The following is a 13,031-nucleotide window of genomic DNA, read 5'->3' as shown; positions in this document are numbered from 1 at the left end:
AGTTCGCCTATAATTATGAACTTTCCGGTCGAGGCACATATGGCTAAAAGGTTGTGTAGAGAACTTTTGAGACTCCCCGGATATTGTCACTTGCTAACAGCGATGAGCACTTTGATGATCGCATACAGCCTTGCAGCGATCAAAATCAATTCACAAAAATAAGCTGCAGCTTTTTTATACTCGAGATAAAATCTATGTCATTATAACAGGCATAAAGAAACCCCTAGTTCGGTCCGAAAGCACGAAACTAACGCAACTCCAGCTCTTTCCAAAAAACACGGGGATTTTTATTTTTCTACATTTAGTAGATCTTTTCTGAGTCTATTTCTAGGAAGTACTCGATCGACCTTAATAAACTTTTTATGGTTGTCCGTAGAAGGCCGTAAGATAACCTTTCAGACTTACACGGAGTTGCAGAAAAGATACGCGCAGATTACAGCTTGAGCAGGGGGTTTATGACTGTTTAAATTTGGATGCAGGTTCAGTATCTTTAAGAGTAATCTTTTACAACCTTTTCACTTGTGCGCATTTTAGAGAATAATCCGATAGACGAAATCTGTAATATTTCGGAAATTGTCGAAAATAGGTGTAAGATGCGTATATCAAACTGCTGTCAAACACATCGATAACTCCATGAGGTGCTCAAAAAGGCGGTAATACAGGTACCACGGTTGTGGTTAAAAAAACCCTATCAACTTACTTCATTTTGGCATGCTTTATCGACGTTGTAAAATGTTGTCTTTTGTAAAACTGTAATGGAATGTAAAATAAATCCATGGTCCGAGCTTGTGACCTGCGTCCGTATCAACCACCTCTCACAATTTTCCAACAAGTTAAATGTGCCAACTGTAAAACCAATCAACAAATCATGGCTTCTGCACGAAAAGTACGAGTGTGTGGCATGAATCTGTTGTTCACGTCTCTCGTTTACTAAGAAGCCCTACAGGACAGTAGTATCTGGGACAGCATTTTTTGCATCAATGCCTTGATGGGGGGTAGCGCACCTTGATGGTCGTTTGCACCTTCGCAACAAGTGCACCATCTCAGCGGTGGGCGGTCCATCTTTACAGGGTGGATAACACGGAGCTCCTTACCACTCTTTACTGAGTCTTGCCACGTCATTAATTTGGAGACTCGGCCCAAGGAAGAATCTAATATGCCGGCCTGCGTAATTAAACTTGAAAAGAACGGCTTAAGAATGTATAATTAGCGAATTTTTATTTTTATTTTTTTTCGTAAATGATAACGTTCTTTCGGCACATTTATCCGAAGAAGTACATGGTAAATGGTGATGAAAAATTGTTGCGTGTCGGAGGTAACAACAACACATCTTCCGAATTTCGAAAGTTACTACCTCGGAATTAGAATTAATGGTTCAGTGGTATATTGCACGACGTAAGTAGACTTTTGAGCGATTACCAATCAGATTTGCTCAGGGCTAGTGAATTTTTATGATGATAAACTAAAGCAATTCCCCGCAATGATTCACAGATCAAAATTAAAAGCCGAACCGGTACTAAACAGCATTCGGGCTCTATATTGAATCACGTAAAATCTGTGTTTGCTAAAATTAAAGACGTAAAAGCAAGCGGCAAAGTTGTTTAGAGACCATTAAGCGGTGGAACGTTGCCGCTGAATACCAATTAATGGAATAAATCGATAGATACGGCCTTGAACCGCCATAAGATCTTTGTGGAATATTAAACTCAGTCACTGCATGTTTCCTCGTTAATGGAGGGTCGCCAATCTCGATAAATTTTCATTATGCTGCTTTAATGAAACTTGAAACAGTCTTCCCTTCTGATGTCTCATACAGGACGACGTTATTATACTTGAAGTTAAGAGTGTCTGGTAAGCATTGACAACTGAAGTGCGCCCTTTTGACTTTCATTCTAACGTTACATTTCGATTTTCACAAACACACAACGGAATTTTCCCATAACTTGCGTAAACATGATTCACCGTTCAGAAGGCAAAGGAGGCACCCGGAGTGCTCAATGCCTTCAGCTAAAAGACAGTTTAATTGGAAAAATCCCTTGGAAAAATCCTTCTTACATCATGTAAGATCATTAATCTATAGTCAAATAGAGTAGAAAATAGCTCTAAAATGAAAACACAAAAAGACATTAATCATTGTAAACTAACGGCATCGATGTGAAAGAAGAAAAGGGATTTTATTTAATTGGCTTCGAACTCAGACTCACAATAGGAGCCATAAATAATTTCGACCACTTGTTTGCTTCCTCGGCATCTGTCACTGATGACGATGTAAAACTGCCCTTTTTGCAGCCTCTTGGCGCTTTTTGAGCGCCCATAAAATACGAAGTGGCCCAGAGAATCCGAAGAGCAAATGCTCCTGAGATTGCAGATGCTTTTTCAAATATTTTAGCTCCGAATAGTTAAAATCCTCCGCTGTTTGAATAATTCCATTCTTGCTACCTGACGACTCAAAAACCCACTTCACTGAAAAGCAAGAAATTCCTGACTAGATTCATAAATTTATTCGTTGATTCCAAGATTTTTACGCATAGTATATAAAATATCCTCTTAGAAATATTTATTATCCTTTTAGCATTCGGGGTGGTACGCCCAAAAGCTGGATTCAGAATTGCCCACAACGCAAACTGCTTGAGAAACGAAATTGGGCCTAAGTCTTGGGGTAAAATGAGAAAAACAATTGAAGCAATTAATTCAAAGAAAAACTAATCAGGCGAGATAAATTGCCCGGGGGGAAGTTTGCGCAAAATTACTTTATAGTCATGATAAAATACCCACCTAGTTTAATTGAGAGCAAAGTTCGTTAAACTATTATGAATCTTCTGTGTCGGAATTTACAGCGTCTTGGGCTAATTGTTCGTTTCGTTATTTGCCGCTCTAATTTTATCACAGACTCCTCCACAGCCTGACAAACTACAACGTTGGATTAGCTTTCGGCTTTAGTTGTTGGCTTGACTTTGAGTTGTTTAGCATAACTTAAACTGATATGATGCTCAGCATGCTTTAAATGTTTTAGTAGAATTTCTAAGCACTACACACCACTTTACCTACTGAATGATACCGTAAATAGGTATAATGAGGCCTACAATAAGAACGCACGGGTCCTTAGCACCTTAATCAACCAAAAACGAACGGTTTCCTCTTTGGAAAAATGACTATTTTGATATTTGCAAAAAGCGATTCGTTACCAAAAATTGCGGATTTTTTACTTATTTCCCATGCAAGCGTCTGCCAGCTTTCGGGACCGTGAACGAGTGGGGGCACCGGGTGGGGTATGGTGCAATAGAGAAAAAGTTGAAGCATGTAATAATGAAAAAATAATGAAAAAACTTGCCCTAACCTAACTATTTTCACCCAAACAAAAACGAACACATAACATAAATGAAAAACAGTTGAAATATGTACGGCGAGTTTGGCTATTGTTAGGTCAGGTTGGGTTTCATTACATTATTTATTATACTTTTTTAGTACTTATTATGCAATTTTTTCGTTTTATTGTACTCCACGCAGCACCCCTGTTCACTCCGTGATCTCGACGACTTGCAGATGCTCACACGGAAAATGAGTAAAAAAATCTACAATTTTTTGTGAACAACCACGGATTACAATATTGATCAAAGACGTCATTTTTCCAAACAAGAAACCACTAATGTTGTGTCGGGTCAAAGGAATATGTCACCGAGCTTTCGGCTGCACTTTTGGGTGAGCTATCTGCCACTATAATTTGGAAATATCCGACGCCAATGGAGTGCACAGCCCTTAGCGAGTCAGCCTCCGCAATGTCTAAGATGAGCAAAATTTGGGATATCGCCCCTCGTGCTCAAATTGAGATGGGAACTGCCGCGTATTTGGTTAAAAAAAGTTAAATAAATATAACCAAATACTGTTTGTGAGCACAAAAAGGAGAACAAAACAATTTCCTACAAACAAATAATTTTTCTCATTGTTTACATATCATTTAATTGAGCTTTTATTGCGTTTTTTACCAAATCTGCACCAGTTTTTCTCAAAAATGAATCGATAGGTTTTGAATCGAAATGGTCTTCTTTTCACCTCTTACATTTGAAGAGTCACTTGCCCAAGTTTGACTTAAAAATAAGGCCATTTTGTGCCACCGGTGACGTGAGCAACGTTCAAAAAAGTCAACAAGGTCCAAAATATATAGCGTTTTTTGTTCTATTTATTGCTGCTCTTGAATTCAAAAAATATATATGATTTGTTGAAAACGCAATGGTTGTGCAATTTAGAGCTGCGCGGTATATGCCCGTACTAGAGTAAACTTGAAGAGTAGCCTGAACTAACCCGTATGAAAATTCCAGATCCCCATGATGTTTCCGTAGTAGAGAAAACGAAACTCACGATTCTCAGATTGAAGAAACTAAAGTGTGAAGCCTAATGGTGAACACACGTCTGTGTTTACCACTAAAGAATGACATGCACTTTTCCTGGGTAAGTGGAAATCAAATTTTGCCAACATTATCAATTTCCTGCATGTGCCCAATCTACGAGGAACATTAATCCTTAAGTACACTATGTTTATTTTTAGTTCGCCTAAAACTCACAATCTTTGCGTAATTGCTCGTTATCAACCCTTCATAAACAGGGCAAAAAATGTGCCCTTAAAGTACCTCTTAACTTCCCGATTAATCAGTTATTGTTAGGAGATTAACCGAACCAATATTTATTAAACTTCAGTGTTCCGGAAATTATGATCGGCTCAAACACGAGAGCCGTCTAGCAACAAATTGAAAATAGGTCGGAAGCTATTCTGAGCTCATTAAAGTAAACATGTTTTGTGTACTTGCTTACGTTGGCTTAAAGTCAATTAATTTTCAGAAATATTGCCTCAGTCTTGGATGCTGCTGAACAGAAATTTGTTATGTGCTCTTTCGTGGAAATGCTCCCGGAATATTTTCCTGAGGCATTCGGCTCCTTACATGTTGGGGAATTAATTGGGTCTAAACGACATCAAACACTTTGGTGTAAAAGCTCTAGGCTGAACTTGCTAATCCTAATATATTGAACAAATATAAGGAACGTCGGAGGTAGATTTAAGCCAATAATACTGGCCACAAGCCAAAAACCCAACCATAAAGTGAAAGCACAATCAATCATCCCTTGCACACACATCCTGGGGTGGTGCATTCATAATTTACGATATAGTTTTCAGTGCGGTTCTCCACATAATCCGTCATTGCTATTTAGGACTTAATTCTATTAAAAAATTGTCTGTCATCGGCCTAAATTTACGACGAGCAAGAAAAAGACATTAAGCCTCGTGTCAGATTAACTCGGAACTTTCTAGCACGCCCCGATCAAATTACCACCAGTAATAATTCCATATTATCAAGGTACTTCAGGTGCTCTGAAATCCAATCCAATACGCAATGTTATTGCAGCGGGGAATCGATATCCTTGAAGTAGTGCTTAATGATCAGATGTTATTGCTTTATAAACAGCTTACTCGAGGCATGTAACACTACATGAGCTGCGACATGCAAATTTGATGTATTGAATCTCTATTGGGTCTAAGATGTCCTATTATAGTTAAATGGTGAATTGTGTTTTATTGAAGTCGTGATCAAGCGGCTTATGTACAGCGAAAAAGTAACATTCGTACCGGTTCGCTGTGAAAGATGAGTCCATGGTCTACAGGGACCGGCACTTCCGCGAAAGTTGAGAGGCAGCCTTGGTAGTCTAGTACGGCCCTGACCAGCATTTCTTTACTTACTGCCAAAGTTGCGGCCTGCTGCGATGTACTCACCTGAAATTACATGGACAGAGCTTTAGTTTATGCTAGATATCATCCATCTAGTATAAGCACGATGCGTGCTTTAAGGGTGAGCCGATGCACACTATTTTAATCACAGACTTAATCTTTTCAACACTTTTTCCTGCATTTACATATAACTCTGCCTCTGGAAAGTTGCTTTAATTCTCGGCTGGGAATATTTCAGGCGCGAGGAAAACTCAAAAGTAAACTGTTTTCTCTCTGCTTGTGCTAATTCCCCAAGAATACAATAATCCTCTCAATCGGCGTTATATTTATTTAATTCCTGTGACCTCGCAAACACTGAGGCTCCGCCATACGCCAATTCCCACGACCTTAAACACGAGAATAAAACCATTGTTAACTGTGGGCGAAATCGTCTTTCCGAGCGAAACAGACTTCAAGAGCGATTGTTTTGTTTTCGAAAATATATACATTTGCAATAAGCTGCTTTCAAGAAATTTCCCGTTGTGGCCACTGATCGACTTAGCCGAAAGTTTAACTGGGAGTTTTTAAGGGCGAGCCCTAAATCAATTAGGGTAATCTAGGACCGTCTCGGCACTACACATTCCTGATTTTTCACACGGAGCGAAAGAATAGCAACTGTAATGAACGGGATGGCTTGGCGAAATGGGAATATAAAGAAAACTTTAGCACTAAAAGAGGGTGCAAGAATACGTGCGAAGGAAACTGGGGAACAAGATGGAGTGCCCAAATTTCATTTTCTAGTCGGTCAAAAATTTTTCGGCTGAGAATACGTTATTCTTTGCGAAAAGTTAGTTTCGGGCTCTTCCAATATTATTGACTCAAATGTTACTGCAGATTATTCTTCGCTATGAGTGACAGCGATTCGGGGATAGAGACAAAAGGTACATACCCAGTCACTCGTACGAGAAGCAGATATGTAAGTTTCAAATAAAGCTCACTTAAAACGACCTAAAATCGGTTTGAAAGAGGCCTAGTCATTGAAATTTAAGTCTTTCCGCCGCTGGACCTTCACATGGGATTTTCCCAACCGTTTCTTCACCTTTCATGCACAGTCTGCATTCAGCGTTTTCCGCCAAACTGGCCTTTTTCACATATGGAGTTGCAGCGCAGCGTCTTCAATTCCAGAATCTAGTATCCATTACGATGGTACTTTCAGTCTCCATGGGCCCCCACTGGATCATGCCTTGTCCAAATATTGCTCTAAATATTTCGAGGACTGGTGCCAGTCTAGTGAAGGCGCTCCTCGCCTCCACTTTAATAAAACAACGATCGACTATTTTACTGTCCTCCATTTCTCAATGGCCCGGAATCCGAGCTGGGTGCTACACACACCGACTTGCGTTTCCGAGTCAGTGTGTAATCCACCTCAGCTTTTTCTCCCATGATATGTAAAGGGAAATCAGATCAAGAAGTCACCACACTGAAAAAAAGCAGTGCTTGCCAGACTGCAAATTGCTTACGTTGCTACTTGTGGTGCTATGCATGTTGATCCTTAATCTCAAATGGCCAAAGGGAGTATCAATATTTTGCTCGTGTTCACAAATATACATACATATATCCTCGCAAGCATCGCTTATACCGGGTGTCCAGGCAGATCGTGGACATAATATGGTCATGGAAAATCAATTTTTATTTTTCTGCGCCTGCGCGGATTATCCAATTGAAAAACATATGCATGGATGTCACGGTGCTCAAGGCCGGCTATCATTTCGCTTTGTGTTTTAACCTCCTAATTAGAGTCGCTTTGGCTCAAAACGCTTTCAAGTTTTGAAAAAAATGGAGTGTCCCGGGTAATCGTTCAATGCCGCGATTGGTCAGAATCCAGAACAGAATTAAACGAGCGCAATGCCGCCAACAACATCAGCACTAAAATCTCATGTCAAATAATTTTTTTTTATTTTTTAGTTAAATGCAAAAATAAAAAGTGAAGAAAAATAAATTACACAACTACCTACGCATTAAAGTTTAACCAGATAAATAAGTGAACAGAAACAAAAAACTTTGATATTGTTTGCAAAATCGTTTACAGCAATTGCGCGAAGAGATCACCGACCAATCCGACCAATCCTGGCCTCGAACGGTTGCACGGGATATTTAAATTTTCGAAATTTAGAGGCGTTTTCAGCTAGAACGGCTTAAACGATTAGAAGATTGAAAAAATTTCCGAATGATGGGCAGTTTTGAGTACTACGACCTTCGTGCAAAAGCTTTTTCATAAAATAATCCGTGCAGCAGAAAAAAAATAACATCCGATTACCCATGTTAATCTCCTATGTCCAGGGTTGGTTTGGAAACCCGGCATATGATATCGAGTACCATCTAGGTTAAAATAGATATGTTCCTTGGATGGTGTACAAGAATAAGGTCGTCAGCATAGGTCAAAGCGTCCACGTTAGACGAATAGCGGTGACGAGACGCCTGTAACTGTCCAAAAATGTACCGTATGATCTTACGAGGTGGTGACGAACCTACGTACGCGACGTTTTGTATCGTCCGTCCCGCTCTTATTTTTTTGCAGAACGAATCAACAAGACATTATTGAACGTCTTATATGAATAAAATTTTATGTGAAAATGAAAGCAGTTTTTTACCCGACTTTAATAGTTATTGGAAAAAATGCATTATTTTCTTATTTCTTGCACTCATTAAACTCCATTTTCATTATACGAGCATAGATGGCTAAAGTATTTAAAACGTGCGTTGTTTTCATGTTTACATGAAATATGGAAATGGAAGTAGTGTTTTTTTCATATCGCACTTAGAGTTTTAATACCAACTTAAAAAAAACGTATGTCAATAAAAAAAACTAAAAATAATTCTATTTATTCATGATACCAGAAAATATAGTGTTCTTGACTTATGTGGAAACATTTTCCCGCACTCTACTGTTTGCCCGAACTCCCCCTCACGTCATTCGTTCAATTGCAATCACGTGCGGAAAAGTATCACTTTTCGCATTTATTAGGAAAATAACTATTTCAGGACTTTATGCACGATTTTTAACCCAACTGATTTATCAGCGTAAAGTCGGTAATGTCAAATTGAAATTTACCAAATTCCACTGCTTTAATTCCAGTAGATTGGAAGCTGACGTGAGGCCTAAACTTTATAATATGAAGACCTATGTTGCACTTTTAAAAAAACATATTTTGTAGTAACGATATGTGGTAAGTTCAGTTAAGCTAGCTCCTCCATTTCGTCCCTTTAATAACTCGCAAATACGTGGTTTGTTTATTATATCATAACCTATGTAATAAAATGTGATTTAAGAGCATATATTAACGGTAATTACCTATGAAGCGGGTTTAGATGCTTTGCAGCTGACATTACGTAGGGATTTTGAGAGGAACGTTCTATAAAAACGGACACTTTACCTGAAATGGACTTAACGTTTTCATTCGTATTTTTCAGGATCGAGTATTGCTTCGAATTTTGTAACATGGTTTCAATAGAGTTGTTATTAAGTGTCTGCACAGCCCAGTAATGCCAGCAGAATCACCCTCACAAAGGATCACCTGCTGTACTATTGGCTGCGGCTCATTAAAAAAAATGTCATTAAGATCAACAGTTTTCTTACTTTTGAATTAAAGATTACTTGCTGCACCTCAACGAATCTCGGCTGTAACTTTGGAAACCATACCTGAGATCGAATTCTTCTGGAAAGGGTGATGGATTTGTCACCGAAACGTTAAAGAAGGTTTTTCGTCCAAGTCCTTGGCGGAGTATCAGTTTTATTCTCAGTTATTTATAGCTAAGAATAGTATGATATTTCACTACTTTAATAACCCCCAGTTTTAAGCGAGGCGTTATTCTCAAACGTAATAAACAGAAAATTAATAATCCAACTCAAACGGATAGAACATATCCCTGCTTTAATAAGCATCAGTTTTAATAAAAATGTCGGATTTTGTACTTTATACTTCACTTTCGTTATTATTTCAAAAAAGACTCATGACTTATTTTCCATAAGAATATCGACATACAGTAGGCAACAAAATTTTCCAATGCTCACAATATTCGTTAATCGCTTATCCGAATTTTATGGAATTTTCTAACTTCGGGTACCGTGGAAATAGGTTGGATCGAGTGACGAATTGCGCCTCATTATTCCAGAAGCGCACGTCGATTCACATATTTAAGACGAGACACCCTGTACATTATCCAGTATGGCATTTTTCGACGTGCCGGAATGTTCGCATCTTTCAAGCAACTTCTCGCCGGCTTGAATTAAATGATTGAACACACGGCTTTGTACTAGCTTCATGCAGGAGTAATCGCAGATTTAAGAGGACCAGAGTGGGGATCTGAACACTACTTTCTGATGTGCTTTCTCTGATGACAGAAATCCCCAAGCACTAAAGGGGAATAAACAATATAATCTTGACGTGAGTCTAGCCGAACTTTCCTACATTTACGCGAATTGCCTAACAAGTGTGTACGAAATTGTAAAATCTCTGAAATATGTGAAAATAACTTGACGTTATAGAACAAAATGTCAAAGCTCGAACAAATTCAAATATTTGGAAATTTACTGATTTGGTCTGGAATGTCTCGTGCACGCGTAAATTAGGGTGGAGAATAGCATAAACAACTTTCTCAATTTCGAGCGAACTAACGGAGGTAAAAACTATCAAATTTTACTTTGAAAAATAAAATGTTGCTATGTAGGTAAACGGGGCCTTTTTGAGGCATTGGGAAAAGTAAGCCGAAATGACAGATCCCATTATTTACCGAAAAACAACGGAGCGAAAGTACGAAACGGTGTAAGGCGGGAGAAAGGGATCTGGTCCTATCTACCCCTCAAAGCTTAACTTATTATTATGAAGCAATATATCACCGAGTTTTTCACTACATCCTAGAATACAAATTTTTCTCGGATTGTTAAAATATCTGAACGTAACCGAAGCCTAAAAGAAATGGGGAACTTACTTCAGGTGCACACTTGAAATACGTAATTCTTGCGCTTAGTTCCAGCACGCCTTCGCTAAAACTAAAGCTCCACCTCGGTATTCCAAAAATCGAATTTAATGTCTGTTTGCTTACGGAATTAGCAAACTTGCAGATTACAGGTCACTGCTTCGTAATGCCGGTTATTATGGTGGAGGTGGTGAGTTATGGCGAGTGACTCGATTAGATCTCAAGCATATGACATCGTCAAACCGGAAAAACTCAAAGTCGGGAACGAAATTAACTACGTCGGAACAGTGGTCGTTTAGCATGTCAAAAGCCGAAAGTGATCAGCACACTGAATTTCAAATAAAACAGGAAAAGTTTTTATTTGAGTCTGCCTGTCTCATCTACATCGAATTTGGTAGACTTCATCGGGTTAGCAACGTGGCCTCCGGATATGTAACCGAATGTAAAAGCGGATTTTCAGCGGATAAAAAGCCGAAGCCCGAACGACAAAGAACGGCCTGAAAGCCACAAAAGTTGGCGCATCGAATTGCAAAGAGAAAAACTAATTATATTCGGACCGGAGATGACCCCGGGTCTGAATAATTTTTCAGGACTTGAATGAAAAATAGACTTTTCAATTTATAGCTCTGAAATTTTAAAACGACAGTCCTAATTAGCTTCTCAATTTCGCAACTTTTCAACAACCGCATCGGGAACAAAACAAAGAAAGATCCGCTCCGAAGATTGTTCCAACTAGTTTGCTTAATTACTTATTACTAGTCCCACCCCCTGTCTTCCTACATGTGTTTGGTTACGCAATTTCCTATCAACAACAAGGAACTAGCTGATTGAACGTGCTAGAGTGCAAACTAATATTCCGAATATTAAGTTTGGTTTATTAAACTATGCGGACGGAAAGGTCTTAATGGAGTCGGTCGGATTGACCCCGAATGTTAATCAGAATCCAACATTTTGGCTTGAGATGTGGCTTAATGGGACGCGAAATTAGTTTAGTTACGCGTTAAAGTATCGATGCATGATTTCGGTTCAATAGGGTTTAATTGCTTTAGGCATTTTGAAGATATTGATTAAATCAAACATATCTGAGACCGGCAACTTCGAGTGTTTTTGAAAACCCCTGCCATCCGAATATTATTCGATGTTACTGCACCACAGCGGATTCCGGCCCCAGTGCATTTTTTCATTGGTTTTCCACGTGGAAAAAAAGAACTCCGTTTGCTCTATTCTTTAAAACTGGCCTCGTTTTGGGCGCAGCTGTTAGTGATCGAAATCTGAACCTCCTGAGCACCACGATGGCTTTCCGGCCGAGGAAGATGCACAAATTTGAATTTATAGATTCGGTTTGACTATACTGGTCTTAGCTTGATGTCTCTGCACTCCCCTGATTGGCACCAGATCACGATGATCGTTCTTCGTTATCAGCATGAAGACTCTCGTTGTAACTCCAAAAGGACATCAAGACAGGTTTCGTTTCATTCTTGTAGTATGCTCTCGAGAAGGGGTTCCAATTATGTACTTTTGTCTGCGACTTCCTCCAAACAAGATTTGAACCGTATTTCTGTCAAGGCACGTAAGGATAAGTTGCTTTCCGGCCTTAGAAATTCTCGAATCAGACTTCCTCGTCGAGCTGAAATCAGAGGAGGAACGGTGGTGATCTCGATATGATAACCGCTCGCGTCACTGTTTTCAATTAAATGATACTGATTTTATCGTTTATGGTTTCGACTATATCTCAGCCAAAGCATGTAAAGATAAAGAGTTGATTTCCGACTTGCATACCCCAAATCCGATATCTGTGCTGAATGTAAGTTTTTCTGGAGATCTTAATGTGATATTCCCGCACACCCGTGGTTATTACGCCATTCTTAGTTTTAGAAGAACAGCCTAGTCCGAATCAAATAACGGTTTGATAGGTGAATTTCTCTTCAGCATTTACTTGTTCTGACAAGTCGTTAATGTTTATATCAGTATAGTATGGGTTAAGTTATTATTAGTTTTAAATTCGGTGGATTTAATCGTTGTTTACGTGTGGCGAAATAAAAATGCTCTCATTGTACGACCCAGTTAGCTAACTGTGCTGAAAATGCACCTTTTCCATAAGGACATGAGAGAACACATCGCGCACGGAAAAATGCCATTTTCCGGACTCCTAATGAAATTCAGAGTCTAATAATGAAAAGTATCGTCTTGCATGACTTCCCGTATTCGGCTTCGCTCCACACGAGAATTGATTACGCGCGCACGGGAAAATGCTATTTTTCGGACTCCTAATGAAATATGTTATTTCGTTGTTTGCCTGGAAAAAACTCAATTCTTTCACAAGTATAGGGCAGTGTGACTGCAAACTCGAGTTATACAG

General features: G+C 39.0%; 1 protein-coding gene across 20 annotated transcripts in view; it reads right to left on the bottom strand.

Annotated features, from left to right (window-relative positions):
* The window catches only part of bru3 (bruno 3), a 457,921-nt gene that overhangs the window by 130,269 nt on the left and 314,621 nt on the right, over window positions 1-13,031 (bottom strand). For 10 of the 20 annotated variants that reach the window (XM_066294016.1, XM_066294020.1, XM_066294017.1 and 7 more), the window contains one exon: window positions 5,618-5,761. The exons of 9 other annotated variants lie outside the window; for them this stretch is intronic. In XM_066294016.1, coding sequence (XP_066150113.1) covers window positions 5,618-5,761 — 144 coding nt within the window. The remainder of the gene's footprint in view (window positions 1-5,617; window positions 5,762-13,031) is intronic. One more of the 20 variants, XM_066294037.1, reaches the window with a different exon arrangement.

The sequence above is a fragment of the Euwallacea fornicatus genome, chromosome 20 (assembly GCF_040115645.1).
Source record: "Euwallacea fornicatus isolate EFF26 chromosome 20, ASM4011564v1, whole genome shotgun sequence".
Lineage (NCBI taxonomy): Eukaryota > Metazoa > Arthropoda > Insecta > Coleoptera > Curculionidae > Euwallacea > Euwallacea fornicatus.
Note: the sequence above shows the minus strand (reverse complement) of the source record. Positions and strands in the feature narration are given on the sequence as shown.